This window comes from Haliaeetus leucocephalus, unplaced genomic scaffold, assembly GCF_000737465.1.
Source record: "Haliaeetus leucocephalus isolate CR32 unplaced genomic scaffold, Haliaeetus_leucocephalus-4.0 Scaffold93, whole genome shotgun sequence".
In the NCBI taxonomy this organism is placed as follows: Eukaryota; Metazoa; Chordata; class Aves; order Accipitriformes; family Accipitridae; genus Haliaeetus; species Haliaeetus leucocephalus.
Window position 1 is genome coordinate 378510 of NW_010972529.1, and position 16511 is coordinate 395020.

The following is a 16511-nucleotide window of genomic DNA, read 5'->3' on the forward strand; positions in this document are numbered from 1 at the left end:
GCTCGGTCTCCGGCGCATTGGCGCCCCGCCGGCGCGCAGGCCGGGAGCTGCGGGGCGGCACCGGGAGGCGGCTCGGCTGCGGCCTCGCAGGAGTTCTCTGCTGGCAGGAGTGAAGAAGTACCTCTCAAACCCCAGCTTAGCAGCCGCGGACGAGCCGTCCTCCCCTAAATTCAAGAGAGCTGTGAATACCCACCGAAACCGCCAGTCCACGTGTAAATTCCCACCTTCGGGTATTTTAGTAGTCCTTATTCTGGGGGGACCACGCGGCTCTCAGCTTCCCGCTGTACGTGGCTCAAAATTCAGCGTGTCCTGTCCCGCGGTGGCTGCGTAAATCCTTTGTGACCAGCCGCGTACCCTACAGGCGAACGGCCTTCTCTCCTGTTGCCTAGCGCATTCTTGGTGCAAGGCATCCGCTTGCCGTGTGATGGAGAGTCACTGGATGTATCTAAATTAGTGCTTTAGTTCAAATCAGGAGGCGGCTTTTGAAAAACTTTTGCTGTTTGTCCCTGCTGACCCACTTCGGTTTGCGTTGCGGGTCCGCCTGGGAACGCGTGAGCTGAGATTCCCTTCAGATGTGACTGACCTGAAGGGTGCAGCCCCTCTACACCTGATGTGCTCCAGCCGCAAATACGTACGTAGTGTAGGAGGCCATACTGAGGCTCATCTAAAATTTAAAAATTCCAAAACGCAGGCACTGTGGTTACCGTGCTTTCAGCACTTACTCTTTCAACAGATCTGCTGCTGTTGCTCCACAGTACTTGCTAATTTAGTCTTAGCCTTTATGTTTTCAGGTGGGTGCCTATATTCCCCGCCACGGGAACAGAATTGCCATGTCTTGGGACTTGGGGTACTTCTGATGTGTCTGTTGTGAGATGGATATGCTTTAATTAATATGATGGTGGTAAAGAGGCTGAAGGACCTTCACGGAAAGGACGCTGTGAAGTGGGCTGACAGCTGGATAAGTTGTTCTGGGGGAAAGTAGTGAGTGTAGCTTGCAGGCTGTGGGTCAGATGCTGTAGGCTAGATAACAGTGTTAGGAAACTGCATCCAAACACTGTCTGTTCTCACGGCATGAGACTGTGCATTTGTAACCAGCATTTGTTGTCTTAGCTAGAATTATCCTGGACCGTTGCTTCTTGATTAGACGTAGATTACTATAACGACTTTTGTTTATTTTTTATTTCATGCTGGGTGTGAATCTGACTCTTTGGGTTGGATATAGTATGGACAAAGCAATAGGTAGTCCAGTTAAACATTTTCTCAACTGCGAAGAAATTAATTACTGTATAACAATAAAATGTTTTCCCATTTTGAAAAAAAGTTGCTTTCCCAAAAGGAATACGCAGTCAGCTAAACCTGACTAAGGAAATACCAAAAAGAAAAAGTTTAGGGCCCATAAGTATCACCTAGGTTTGCACATCTGTACTGTGTCATTTGTTACATTGTTTCATATATATGTGAAATGTATGAATTGTAATGTAATTACAGCATATATATCTATATATATGTATTTATATACTGTCATGGTTTAACCCCAGCTGGTAACTAAGCACCACACAGCTGCTCGCTCACTCACTCCCCGCCCGCCCAGTGGGATGGGGGAGAGAATCGGAAAAAAAGTAAAACTCGTGGGTTGAGATAACAGTTTAACAGAACAGAAAGGAAGAAAATAATAATGATAATAATAAAAATGACAGTAATAATAAAAAGGATTGGAATATACCAAATAAGTGATGCACAATGCAATTGCTCACCACTCGCCGACCGATGCCCAGTTAGTTCCTGAGCAGCGATCCGTCCCAGCCCCACTCCCCCCAGTTTGTGTACTAGGCATGATGTCACATGGTATGGAATATTTCTTTGGCCAGTTTGGGTCAGGTGCCCTGGCTGTGTCCCCTCCCATCATCTTGTGCCCCTCCAGCCTTCTTGCTGGCTGGGCATGAGAAGCTGAAAAATCCTTGACTTAGTCTAAACACTGCTCAACAACAACTGAAAACATCAGTGTGTTATCATCAACATTCTTCTCATACTGACCCCAAGACATAACACTGTACCAGCTACTAGAAAGAAAATTAACTCTATCCCAGCTGAAACCAGGACATATACCTTATTATTTATTTCATATACTTAGCTCTTTAAAAACTGAAGGCTAGGAGTAAGGTTTGCCTGCTTATACATAATGTGAAAGACTTTTGTAAATGGTAAGTTCTCAATAACACAGATTTTTAATCTTGTTCTCTAAACACTTTAAAGAGATGCAGGAGCTGGCAGAGCATGGTGTTTTCTTGCCCTATAATATGCAAGGACTGACAGATGAGCAAATTGAAGAACTGAAGTTGAAAGATGAGTGGGCAGAAAAGTGTGTACCAAGCGGTGGAAGTGTCTTCAAAAAGGATGAAATTGGGCGAAGAAATGGGCACGGTAAATCAGATGTAAATGTTTGTTTATTTCCCTGCAGTCACAGATAATCTAAAATACAATGAGGAACATAAACCCCATCATTCTGGACCTTTCGCTTTTACCTCGCTGTCCTGGAAGAAGAAAAAAAATGAATAGATACTAAGTATATATTTGATTTCAGGCCAGCATGTTAGCCAGCTCATATTTATTTGCTAATTATAAAAATCATCCTATAAATAAATTCTATTAAAGGCAGTCATAGATTTGTTAAGTAGTAGCTATTTCAGGAGCCTGTTTTCACAGTAGATTAGCTAAACTATGAGTTACATACATAAGTCTTCTGTCTTGAATTAGGACTGGGTATAACATTGATTTAAAAGCCTAAATAGTAGTATATCTTTTCAGCACATATGCTGTTTAACTTTGCAACTGTAGCACTTGGAAGTAAACTCCAAAGATAAGTAAACAATTATCAGAAACAAGTTTGACTGTTTCACTTTAATTTATTCTCCCTATTTGTAAATGTATAGTTGAGTACTGTTTTTCTCCAGAGGTTCCAAGATACATTAACAGGTTGTTTTTCTAATATTTCTCCTTTTTTCTCATTCACTGTAACTGAGACCTACTGAACTCACTCCTGTCACTTTTTCTTTCTGCAACTCCTGCCAAGTGGTTTTGCCTTAGCACTTGGTATGTGTATCGAGCGTCACTTCGCAGTCGAGAGCATGAGGACTGACTGCACAGAAGCGACCGTGATTGTCTTCTTGCTGTCTGTCCCTGTACTCCCGACACCACAACAGCCCTTGTCTGGGTCAGCAGCCCTTTAGATGTTGATTGCAGGGCAGCTCAGTTAAGGAGGAATCTTTGAATAACTTAGCCTTAATTTGTCATACGCAAACACCTTACTCCAGCTTAAGTGTCTTATTTTGGGGAAAATAATTCTTCTAACACAACATATTACCAAATCAAATTTAAGCCTTTGTTGAACTTGTTTAAGAGCTTATATTACAGCTAAATGTTTTCCCTCCTAACTGTGTCCTCAGAAATAGCTGAGTGTCTCGTATGTAGGCATGCAGACAAAGGCTGTCTTGTTTGGCATGGTTGTTAGCAGTGTCGGGCCTTACAGTAAAAGTTTGCAAGCAACTTTAACGTAAGGACAGTACCATTTTTACTTGTAGTTGTACTCTGGCATTTATTTGTTAGTGGAAGGACAGCTTTGTAATATTAACAAAGTTATAATATTGAACAGTGTGTAAACACAGGCCAAACTAAATACCATCAAATGATGTGTTTAAATGTTCAGCTGTGAATGAGTATGATTTAATTGGATTTTTGTGTTTGAGGAGAGGCTTTTTATAACAATTAAAATAGATAAGTATGACATGAAATGCACATTGTCTTTGCAAAACTGCATTTGGTGTTATGTTGAGATTTTAATTAGAAAAAAGTCAGAAACTTCCAAGCTGTTGTCCCTGATTAAAGCACATCTGCCAGTACAGCCCACAATAGTCTTATGTATGGCATGGGAAAGAGAGTCTTGTTTTCGGTTGTGGGGAGTATGAGATTATGGCTGTTGCTTTCTACTCCGTACTTTTGTCCCACCTGAAGTTCCAAATACCAGTCACATGTCTTTGTGGAAAAGTAAGTTTGGCTCTCCCATGAGAAATACTGTTTTGTTTCTTAAGTTAGTAAGAAATACGGCAATGAACTATCAAACTGGTAAATGGACTGCAACTTAGTAGTGTCGCTCTTGCTTTGTGATTTCACGATGTTTCATTTGCTTACAGTAGAGAATAACCTGGGCAGGTCGTTTGCGTGGTTTCTTTATAGTAAGTGTAGACTATTAAACATGTATCTCTCATTTTTAGCTCCAAATGAAAAAATGCAGCAAGTTATAAAGAAGACAATAGAGGAGGCCAAGGCGTTAATCTCTAGGGTAAGTTTCCTGAAGTGGCATGTGTTATGTGGGACTTTCTTAATAGGTGCTATGTAGTTGAGCAGCTTAAGAAAAAAGAGACTTTTTTCAGTATAATTTTTGAGTAATATCATGAAGTGATGTGAATAGTCTAATAAAAACTGACATTTCTGTTAATGATTTTCTTAATGGTTTTTGGCAAGCTGGTTCAACAAGTTAAGGAATCAGATATTAAACTCCAAGTGAATGCTGGCAGCTGAGACCACATTGAATGATTAAATTGCATTTAATTTTATCCCCACAGCCTTAATTTGCTGCTGATGCATTCTTTAGGCAAATGCTTGTCGTGTTTTCTGGTGAAAAATTAACTGCGTTCTGTGATGTTCCTGGAATAAAATGCCTTTTGCTCGTTAACATAGTCTTTTGAGTTTTATGTATAATTAATAGAAAAATGTGTTCTAATCTCTTAGATTAGGCCTTGGTTTTAGAAGCACTTGAACTCATGCTCAGTCCCAATAAGTTTGTGTGTTTAAAAATAAGCATGAGGGTATGCCCTGATGGTCTCAATTATTCAGCTTCACTTCACCAAGTCTGTAGATGCTCTGTATTGTGTCTCAGCTTTTGTATAACTTTGAAACACAAATTAAGTAATATTTATTATCCGATTTCTTTTTTGTAAACATCTGCAAGTAATTTTCTTCTCCCCACCCTTACAGTTCCACACATACCAATTCCCAGAACTTTAAAACAGCTTTAAACCAGTTATGCAAATAGATAATGTTACTGAATTTTTAGTGTTGCCTGTGCACTTAAATTGGCCTTCTTGGCTGTTTTGTTGCTGATAACAGTGTCGTATCAGTCATTTAGAGTGAGCAGCTTAGTGTTTCCAAAGGCCTCATGGAGGCAAGCAGAGGAGCTGCCCTGTTTCCTGGCAGCACTTCCAGTGCACTGAGTTGCAGCAAACCTTTCCTGAACTGAGGCAAGATTTAAGCCAAACTGTTCTGAGTCGTAGCAACATCTATGCAAAATGAGAGATGTTTCAGATTGACACTTCTGGACTATAAAGATTTTCTCCAGATGGGCTTTTTTTTCTGTTGGATTGCATCTCATCAGCTCTATTTCTGAACAGGGAGGAAATTAATAACATGTAGTTTTATTTCTTGAGTCAAAAATATCTGCAGATCTGTTCTCCACTTTGCAGTCTTCCTGGGTAAAATGTCAAACTATATACCATGTCAGTTACAATTAAAAGTTGCAAAATTGCCGGACCGCAAGCTGACTTACTCCCAAAATCACTGCCATTCATTGGTGAATGAAGTTAAGGATAGTTTGGGAAGTGGTTTGTTAGGTTCATCACTTTATAATGATGAAAATGAAGAAATATGCCTGTGTATTTGAAAAAAAAAAAAAGTTGATCATCTGAGGTTGAGAAACCAATTGTACTTGCCGGTTAACTATTTTAAGAATGTCCACAAGGAGGCAACATTCTCTTACTCGCTTTTTTATAAACTTTGTTACTTAAAATATTGGAACTGTTAAATCCATAAGCAAAAACTTTATTTCTTCTCTTCCAGATGTGTCTTGTTTTTCCTCTATCCGTTGCAGTAGGGTTTGGAATGATCTCAAGTATTTGATCTTACAGATCTCTGCATAAGCCATGCAATATGCCAAGCTTTACCCTTCTGCTCACATGTGCTCTGTTTTTTTCCTCAAGGTTTAGGCCCCTTCTCTAGCCCTCACTTGAATTCTACCTTTTTGAGTCTTGTTCCTGAATCACAAGTACTTGGAACAAAAGACTGTCCATCCAGTTTCTGTGGTCATATACATACTTGTTTGAATGCCTGTATCACACAGACATTTGTTACTAAATGCCTCCTGCACAATTTAGTGAAGATCTCTTTTTTTTTTTTTTTTACTTTTTTTTTCCCTCCCCCCCCCCCCCCCCCCCAGTGTAAGGAAGCTAAACGGAGGGGTCAAAAGTGTAGCAATGTATTCAGAAGTCAATATTCAAATAAGAAAATTTGTGGTCCTAATATCTTTGTGTAGCCACTTAGCTTTGCTCATATATCCCACTGTTGAACCTTTGAACTGACTACAAAGCAAAGTCTTTCTGCATATTTTTTTAAATTACCAATGATCCCTGCCTGTATTTCAGAAACAAGTTCAGGCTGGTGTGTGTGTTAATATGGAGATGGTGAAAGATGCATTGGACCAGCTCCGAGGGGCTGTGATGATTGTGTATCCGATGGGATTGCCTCCACATGATCCAGTTAGGATGGAGTTTGAAGATAAAGAAGACTTGTCAGGAACTCATGTATGCAGTAATGTATTTGGATTATATGTAGTGCCTGGGTTAAATATGTGCAATGCTGTTCTTCATTTTATCAATGAAGGTTGTTTTCATTTGCATGGCAGATTTTGTTTAATATTTAGTTTATGTAAAAACACACCAATAGCTTAACTAGAAATAAGATGAATGAAGTTTATTTCAAATGTTATATAGAAAGTTCAGGTAAGTCCGGGACTCATTTTAAATAGCTTGTCATTCCTTTCTAATGCCAGTATTGAGAATTTATTGCCCAAAGTGTTTATGTTAGATCAAGATTGAATGGAATATGAACGAAAATGCTGTAGATTAGTATGAGGAGGAAGATGTAGCAGAAGTATAGTGTAAAATTACACTGGCCTTTCTGGTAGGTTTTCCCAGAAAATTTTTCTGGTTTTGAAAAAAAAGCAAAAACCAACACCCCCCAACACTTCACCTTGTTTGTTTGTCACAGGCTGGACTTGAAGTTATAGAAGAATCAGAAGCACAATTATGGTGGGCAGGAAAGGAGTTGAAAGAAACAAAGTTGCTCTCTGACTATATAGGCAAAAATGAGAAAACAACCATCATTGTCAAGATACAGAAAGTAAGTATCACTGGGAGATTTCTTTACAAGTTATTCGCCTTTGGCTGTCTAATTCTCTGTGGAAGAGAATTGTCAGTAGGTGTATAAAATGGATTAGATTAGTTCCAGCTTGAGTGTCTTAAAACTGTACATCTATTTTAAAGGTTTTAATTTATTATATTATTCTAAGTTTTTCTTTAGTAATTCCTTTGCCTGACAGTTAAATACTATAGTTGCTATTACTGGTTCAACAGCGCTTTTCTGAAGCACAACAAAGAGGTATTTAAAAATAGATGAAATACAAACTGGGAGGTTTAAAAAACGTCAACTGGCTCTCAGTTCCATCTCAGTGCAGAGCACTGAACAGACCCAGTCATTCAGTCTGCCCAGTTGGAGTAGTGAGCTAAACTGAGGCAAAGATCTCCTGCTGCTCCTCAGACCTGATGCTTCAGCAAAAGCCAGTCATTAAGTGTATACCGGTGCCTGACGCAATGGTCATGTTCTTGCAATATCAAAATTAGTACCAAGCTACTGGGGCTGTTCGTTATTTTTTGGACAAAATGATTTTGTACTAACTGTGCAGTTGTGTTCATCTCTGGTGAGAATGCCATACTCAAGGGAAGAATGTTTGGTGTTTCAATTCATTTTCAGAGCTTTGTCAGAAGGTGCTCACCCTATTTGTGTGTGTATGTGTATCTCTATATAAAATCACATTCAAAGGGTGCTTTTATGAATGTCAGGTGTCTCAGAATACTTACCCGTAGATCAGAATTATTCTGGAGCTGCATTTCACTTCCATGTCAGTGAGAGCTTCTCTGCCACAGAAAGCATTAATGTTTATGGCAGATCTTACTATCTGCAGGTGTCTGTAATAGAATTCCTCAAAGATAAGTCAAGTGATTTATATGTTTGTCATTCAGAAGACCAGAATTGCTTTCTCTTTCCTATAAGGGTGACTGAAAAATTGTGTGACATCTCAACAGTCATGGAAGTGTAGGCTCCCAGGAAAGTTTTCTTACTGTTTAATGAGTTGATGGACCTCTTCAGAGAATGCAAAGTAGTACGGTGGCTTTCTGACAAGACACGCCTGCATTCTTGGGTTGGAGAGATAAATTAAACCTCCTCAGACCCTTTTTGTTCCAGAGAGGATTCACCGTCTCCATTTAAACTGTTTTGTTTGCTATTGTTGACAATAGCTGTCATCAGCTATTTTCTGCTGTGTGCATCATTTCTTCCATGAGGACAGTTGCCCGGAAAAAAAATTTTTCTTCTATTTGTAGTAACAAATCAAATTTCTTTTATATGTAGTGTTTTGTAACTGCCTTCCTTCCCTGCTTTACTAAGTCATATGCCATCTTGAGTCTGTATTAGCAGAGGAGCTAAAGATGGATGGGCCCATCCTGAGACACCTAGAACGACCTTAAAAGAGAGATATTTATTATGTCTTTTAGAGTGGAAGTTTAAGCAAAATAAACTCAGTCCTGTTTGCAGCTTCCATTGACGTCCACAAAACTGACAGCACGATTCAGATGCTGAGATGAAAAAATAATTCTCACTTGAATGCAGCAGAAGTTTCTCAACATTTATTCTCCTATCCTAAGGGACCTTATTAAATTTGAGAAATCCTATTGTCTGAAGAAAGATTTTGCTATCTTTGCATAGCAGCTTCTCTTTTGCATCACAAGTGCCATCATAAATAAAATTTATGGTTTCCCTTTCAGAAAGGACAAGGAGCTCCAGGGCGCGAACCTCTGATTAGTCATGAAGAGCAAAAACAGATGATGCTGTATTACTACAGAAAGCAGGAGGAACTTAAGGTAACAGTGTCTTTTTACTATGTGTGAGCTGTGCTGTTGTAGACACTAACCGCAGGTTACATTCGTTACTGCCTTCTTAACCTGTCTGTTCTATTTACAGAAACTAGAAGAGGATGACGATGACTCATTTCTAAATGCTGAGTGGGCAGACAACCATGCTTTGAAAAGGCAATTTCATGGTGTAAAAGATATCAAATGGAGGCCAAGATGAAGCTCTGCAAACACCTTTTTGCCTCTTTAAGCTGTTTGGTTGATACACTTGTTTGCAACAAGGAGTTGTGTTGTGTGCGGTAGATTCTTCTGACAAAAGCTGAAATTGTCACTTCCGTAGCAGATGCCTGTTTCAGCCTTAGGTTTTCAATTAATGTTCACATTTCTGTGTAACTGTAGCAGCACTTGTCTCTGCAAAGAATGGAATCAATCCTGTTGAAGTTTGTTATTTTATTAGAAACTTGTAATTTGAATATTGAAATATTAAACTATTTCATAGATAATATATCTAGTAAATATACACTAGAATGTTTGGTATTGTTTTGAGTGGTCTTTATACTTTCTTCCTGATTCTTGCATTTCTTTTAGATGGTATGATCTGTAGAAGGTAATTTGTTTTATAAGAAATCAGTTTTCCCACGCTATTTCAGTGAACGTTAATGATTTTTTTTGTGCTTGTTTGCATTTCAACACAGCTAATTCCAAACTATCACTGTAAATGAGTTGACCTCTTAACAATTGTTTAAAGGAAGTATTTTTATATAAACACAAATAACATGAAAATCCTTGTGGAATGCTTAATTTTCATTATTTTGGTTTAGTTTTCATTGGCATTGGAAGCCAACCTATTGATCTCATTCAGTTTAACAAGCTGTTAGCCATGATGCTTTTATATAAAATTGGCAGAAATCTGTTTACAAAAGTAAGTATCATTTGCAAATAGATTGCATACAATAAAACCAAGTTTAATAGGGCAAGATCTCCAACATGGAAGTATTTCTACTGGATTAGAAGTGTTTAGTTTCTAACAAATCAGCATTTTAAAATCAGAAATCATGACATTTATCAGACAGTGTTTCCACTATATGTTGGCGTTTAGGATCCTGTTAACTGTTTCTAAAATATATGATCAGTGAGTTCTGGGTTCAAGACTAACAAAGGAAATGCTAGCAGACTTGAAGCAAATGTGGTGTCTGTTTTTGAAGGGAGGATTCTGATTTGGGATAATGTATGACTCAATTAAAATGTATGACATAATTAAATATCTAGAATTATCTATGTAGATAATTTAAGGTTTATAAACAAGTTGCTCAAGTTTTACATGTTAGACTTCTGTGTCCTTAAAGGAGATGCTTTTCTATGGAGACAGATGTGCATCCTTGTCAGATCACTGAGCAGTGGAAAGCCAGGGTGCCCTGAAAAATCTGTGTGAGGATCAACTGAGTGTTTTAAAAAGAGGTGAACCAATGTGAGTGCTTGCAGCCAACAATTAAAATGGTGTCTTCGTTCACACCGCAAAGCAGTTGTGCCTAGGGCAGCAGGGAGCTGAGAACGCCCACCTTTTCAGTTCTACAGCACGGAAAGGCAAGTCAGCTAAGGATGTCAGTTTTGTAGTATGCAATAGACTTCAGGATACCAAGTTGCCCCTGCACACAACTGCTTCCTTTCAACCTGAGCCTAACTAGATCATGTTCACAAACTACATCAGTCTTGAGAACAGGCCATTGCTCATCAGCACGTAATTTAAGATAAATTTTAATGTGAAATATTTTTTGCAGGTGCCACTTTATGGTATGGTGGTGCTAGGGCTGCTCAGCAACTCTGGAAGTCATATGGGTTACGTTTGCTGTCTGAACTTACACCCGCATTTGTCATTTTTCACTGATAGTTTTTTGTCTTATTCATGCGCTAACCCTTATGTCAGGAGGGCATAGTGGCAGAGACACTTGAAAACACGAACATCTGAGATATTATCAACCAGAAGCTTCCTGCCTTGACAAACCTGCCAGTGCAGCAAGATAGAAGTAAATTTTGTGGTCGTTGCCTTTCCCCTAAAAATACCTGGCTGTGGCTTTCCAGATTCACAAAGGTCAATAATTCTGGCTTAAATCTCTCTGCTTGTTTGAGTCATTTTAAAGTAACAAAGAGAAAATGTTTTGCTAGTCATTTTTTGATGATGAAAAAAATAATCATTTTCTGTGTTAGTGTGGTTGAAGAGACACTGATCGAGTCAAAGTGAAGTGTTTGCTGAATGCACAGCTGGAAGGTAGTATACAGAAAAGAAAATTAATGCCATTCAGTGAACTATTAATGGTGTTTTTACTTCAATCGCTGTTTCTTTTACTTTTAGGAAAGTTTGGTGTCTGGTAGTGTTTCTTGACAACTTTACAGTAACTTTTTTTTACAAAAAAAAAATCAGTACATGGGATTTTTCCAAGTTGCAAAACTTCAAATATTTTACATTTTAAAACTACTTGGAATTATTTCTATGTGGCAAGAAAATTGAGCGAGTTTTAACAGAACACTTTGGTCTGCCACTTCGTCAGATGAAAGTCGGTATCCTGTACAACTCTGGAGATTTTTAACCATTCCCATAGCTGAAGGCTTTTTTCCTAATGTGCTCCTTTGCCATCATCAAAAGGTGGAGCGAAGATAATATGGAAGTACTTAATTTCTTAGTATCACTGGCATTGGAACCAACAGTGGTATGGTTAATGTTCTTGATCCATAACTGGGATTGGGAGCACTCAGTGAAATCATTCTACAATCATAGAAGTCATTGATTTATTATAAAGGTTGTTAGTCACGTAGCTGCAGCTCCTGATCAGCCCTAGCGGTTGTAAGAGGCCCGGGTTGCTGGAGATATTACTGCCGCTTTTAAGGCGGCTTCTACAGATACAGAATCTCTCCCCTCTCTCCTGCAATGAATGCTCTCCTGAGTGCTTTCACAGGGATGTATATGAATGCTGTGTGAGGGCCCAAATTTCAAAACAGGTTCTGTCTTGAAAGTAATTATTTTGTTTGGGCAATTACATATATATGCTTCCAAGAAAATCAAATTCCTATTTATAGATTAATGACTTAGGGTTGTTGCACATTTGTTTTCCTCTTTTCTAGCAATGTTCTAAATTATATGCGTCCTTTTGGCAGCCAGAAAAAATGTAGCCCTGTTTATAAGCTTTTGATGCATGTTCTGTGGCAGCCTGGCACATTTTCTATCCAGGGGGAGTTACAACCTGGCAGTTCCAAACTTAATTCCCCCAGGGATCGCTTTGTTTCTTCTGCTGCTTGTGACAACACTTCCCCTCCCCAAAATCTCTTGTTTTCTGTTTAACAAGCCAGCTGAGGACAGCCAGCCCTGCCATCTGGTTTTTGTCCTGCCGACCTGGGAGGGAGACTCCTGAAAGACGGACTTCCCATAAGCTGCCCGAGGTGGAGATCCACTCCAGGGTCAGGGGTTGCATCGTGACCTCACCTAGTGGCACTTGTTTATTGGCATTTATGCATCCTGGAACAATTTCTTAGTAGGACTACTTATTTGCCTGCTCCTCCTCATTTGAAAGTAGCTTTTTTTTAGTTACTTTGTCATAACTGCCTTGAGCTTAGTGGCCTTGGCAGGAAGCTCCCCAGATGTTTTGGATCAGTTATAATGAATGCTTGAAAATATGCAACTGAATCCTTCTTACAAATAGAGCTTTCATCTTAGATTAGTATTATTGCGAGGAGTTTGTTCTGTGGGCTCCCAGTCCTGTAAATAACTGAAGTCATCATTGGCTTTTGGCCATTTGATTTAATGTCCTTGATACGAGGAAAGTATTCAATAGCAGAGAAGGCAAAATGAAAATAACATAAGCGATAAAGTATCTATACTCCCCAGATCTTGCTCATCAAACCCCGCTGCACATCCATGAACACAATTAACTGGCTTTGCGTGACAAAACCCTAATACGTTGCTAGCACCTTCCTCCCAGCAGAGTTCTCTGCAACTGGTGTACATGTCAAAGGAGGACAGGAAGTTTTATTATCTTTCCAAGATTTGTTGAGAGTCATTGTTTCAGTGAAAAAGAGGCTTTTAAATTACCGTTATACAGAAGATTCTGAGGGGATTTTCTGAACAGGATCTTTGATTAATATGCTTATAATATTGTCATTTCCTCTCTAAAAGTGAGGGAAAAGCAGGTGTAGGAAATAATTAACACAGAAGAAACTCCATTTTATTCTGCATTCTTTGACTCCTGTTCTCTGCTGTAATTGGCCCTGTTTTCTTTTTTAGCCGAGAAAACTGTCCATAGGATAAATGCTTTTTGAGTTCTCATAACAGCATCTGTGGATCTGCTGGATTCATTTATCATGGCCAAAATTGAATGAACTTACTGGAAAAAGATGAAAGGATACAGGAACAAAGTAAAGCCTCTAGATATTTAAATATCTAAAGAATTTGAGAGTTATGAGATAGGAACACCGCACACAGGTTTGCACATTTGCAAAAGTGTTTTATCTTTCTTCTAAACTGTTTATTTCTGGAAGTTTGATAGCAGCTGTGCCCTTCCGGAGGGAAAATCCATCCTCTGTCAAGGACACGCATGGCAGAACGTTGCTAGAATGTTTGTTTTGTGGCCATATCACCATCCCGATTAATGGAAATGTATATTATGTGTTGTGAGAGCTGCCAACGCCATTCCAGCCCTTAATGTGCTATTGAGGTTTCCTTGGACAGGAGCGTGAGGGGAAGCAAGGCACGAGCACTTGGTGTGGATGTGGCTCTTGCGCCGCTTTCCCCCCGCCCCAGGAGGTCGGCTGTGCTCCCCGGCGTGCGGGGAGGGTGCTGCTCTGCCCTGGGACGCTGCCTCATGCCCGCCAGTGGGTTCTTCTGACTCCGCAGATGTGTTGTCCTGTATCGTTTTACCACGTGAAGGTCACGGGCAAAAGCCACTGGGGAACTGGAATCTGGCCGTCGTACTGGAAGGTCTTACAGCAGGGTGAGCCTAATATACACAACGTGTTTTAAAGAACTCTGGTGACATTTCCTGATTATTTTCCCCCTCCGTCCCCCCTCCTCTGACCACAAACCCTTGTGCTCTGTTGCGGGTTTTCCGGACGACAGGAAGGGACCGCTGCCTGCACGGCTGCGGGATGGGGCGTCTGTGGTGGGCTGCCATTGCTACAGAGGTGACCCCGGTGGGACGGTGACCACCCGGTCCCCAACTCCATGCCCGAGGTGGGGGCCCAGTGGGGGCAGGGAGCTGGAGCCGCTGCTTTCGGCAGCACCGACGTCCCGCCGGGGTGCAGCTCTTGTTCCTGCTCAGCACCAATAACCATGGGAGCCTGCAAAGGTCTGGCGCGATGGGGCCAGAAAGCGGAGGACACCCGCCACCACCTTTGGCAAAGTCTCCCTGCCAGCAGACGGGAGGATTTCCCAGCTGCCCGTGACCTCCCGAGCCCCCGCGCTCTGGCACGCCAGCGTTGGAGGAAGATGCAACAAATTGCATCCCCCTGCCTGGCTGTTGTCGGTGTGCGAGTCAGGAGGCACCAAGAGCACGAGCTCGGGCCTTTCCTCCAGCTGTTGCCACCATCTCAGGGCGCTGGGTGATGGGGCGGCAGTGGCCCAGGGCACCCGTGGGCTGCCCCCTCCTTGCCACCCAGCCCCAGCTGCTGGTGTGTGCTGGGGGCACGGCCGTGCCTCACCCGAACCCACCCGCCCGCCTGTGTCGAGGGCTGCGCGTGTCCCCGTCCCGTGCTGCAGTGAGTACGGGCCGTACAGCAGCTACAGTGGGGTTGTGTTGAGAATGAGTAAGTTTATAGCAAAAAGAGGAACTCTGGCACTTCCTCAAGGAAAAAGAAAAGGTAATTACTGTTTCACTCCAAGGGTTGTGTTTGTGAGAGCAGATCTCGGCAAAGGCTGCGTAATACTGCCAAGTACTTATGATGTCGCAGTTAAAAATTGTTGTGTGGGGATTTTTTTGCCCTGATAATTTGCACACAGCTGCCATGCATGTTACCCTCTAAGGGTCTGGGGGCACTGCTGTGTAAGCGGTGTGGTATTTCATACCACCTCTGCTTTGCCTCTCACCCAAGCAACAGCTCCTGCAGTTTAAGGATTCAACCCCTGATTGTCCCCAGCGCAGTGGTCAGCTGCGAGTTTGCAGCCCTGTTTCTTCCTGCCTCTCCCTCCCTCAGCAATGCCCCGCGGCCTCATTCGGAAAAGGACATTTCACCTCTTTCCTGATGAGGGACTTTTTTGGAAACGCCAGTTTAAATTTTTGCTGCATATACATCGGCAGGGTGGTGGAGTTGCAATGGAACCAAAAGGCTGGAGAATGGCATCGTTGCAGCTCTGAAGGCTGGCTTCCAGGTGTCGTTAGAGCTGGTCACAGGCTTGTAAAACAATTTAGGTTGGGAGGACCTCTTGAGGGCTGCCGGTCCTAACACACACTTGGAGCACAGTCTCGTTCTGAACTAGATCCATCTTCAAAACTAGATCATGTTGCTCAGGGTCTTGATTTTTCAAAATAAAAACAAGTAACAGGCAGCTCTGTTGTGACTGGACCTACCAAAGTTTCCTACAGATTTTTATCTCCCAGCTGGTTGACTCTACTGCGTGAAGAAGATGCAAGCTCTGGCTGATGCTTTCAAGCTCTTGCTATCCCAGAAGAGCGACTGAGCATTACCATCATGTCTTTGAGTCCCAAAAATACATGGTCTTAAAAATTCAACGGCCTTAAAAAATAGTCTGCGTAGTTTTATAGGGCTGGAGCAGCGCTCACCCCACGCCTGGCACGCTGGCGATCCTCTACAGCTGTAATTAGTCTGCAACAGGGATTGTTAATGCATAGTCCCTATTGCGCACCCCCCCCCACCGCGATCCATCTTTCTCAGGTGCCCTGTGCGTCTGAAGGCACGTTCCTGGTGTCCAATTCCTGCCCAAAATGTAACCAGGATGTCACCAGAGCTCTTTGTAACATCAAGCTGGGATTTGTATCTTTCTCCATGAGAAGCCACAAGTCCTGCCATTTTCTACAGTGCTGGAAAAGGAGTTTTTTTTACTACAGTTAGTGGGCCAACTACATGTTGGGTCTGTTGGGTTTTTTTCTTCCAGAAATAAGAACATGAGAAAACAAATCAGTCCCCTAATGCTGAAGGAGATCCCTGGAGGACTTGGTTTGCCAGGGGCATCTCAGAGCACCTGGACCAAGGGTGACCACGGTGGGGGTCTGTTGGGGCGGCTGTGCTCGGGGGCTGGCAGGAGCCCCACTTTCTCTTCACCTCTGAAAATGACATTTGGTGGCAGAACGGGGAGCACCCTCAGCACTGCTGAAACTGTGGGGTAAGGCGCACCAGCAGACGGGGTATTTTGGGCCCAGGCGTGGGCAGCACGGCGTGCTGGCGTAGGGCTCTGCACGCTGCAAACACCGCGGGGCCGAGCCGTGCTCCTCGGTGGGGTCGCTGTGTTGCTTTCATGCTCCCGAGCTGGAATTCGGCTCTCTGGCACCCAAGCCC

General features: G+C 41.9%; 1 protein-coding gene across 2 annotated transcripts in view; it reads left to right on the plus strand.

Moving 5' to 3' along the window:
• Nucleotides 1-9773, plus strand: part of LOC104842739 (chromosome unknown open reading frame, human C21orf59) — a 10088-nt gene extending 315 nt beyond the window's left edge. Inside the window, exons 2-7 of one of the 2 annotated variants that reach the window (XM_010585264.1) lie at nucleotides 2254-2421; nucleotides 4269-4336; nucleotides 6471-6629; nucleotides 7096-7227; nucleotides 8928-9029; nucleotides 9124-9773. In XM_010585264.1, the coding sequence (XP_010583566.1) occupies nucleotides 2254-2421; nucleotides 4269-4336; nucleotides 6471-6629; nucleotides 7096-7227; nucleotides 8928-9029; nucleotides 9124-9234 (740 nt within the window). In that variant the 3' untranslated portion in view covers nucleotides 9235-9773. The remainder of the gene's footprint in view (nucleotides 1-2253; nucleotides 2422-4268; nucleotides 4337-6470; nucleotides 6630-7095; nucleotides 7228-8927; nucleotides 9030-9123) is intronic. The other variant, XM_010585265.1, reaches the window with a different exon arrangement.
• Nucleotides 9774-16511: the final 6738 nt, after the last annotated feature.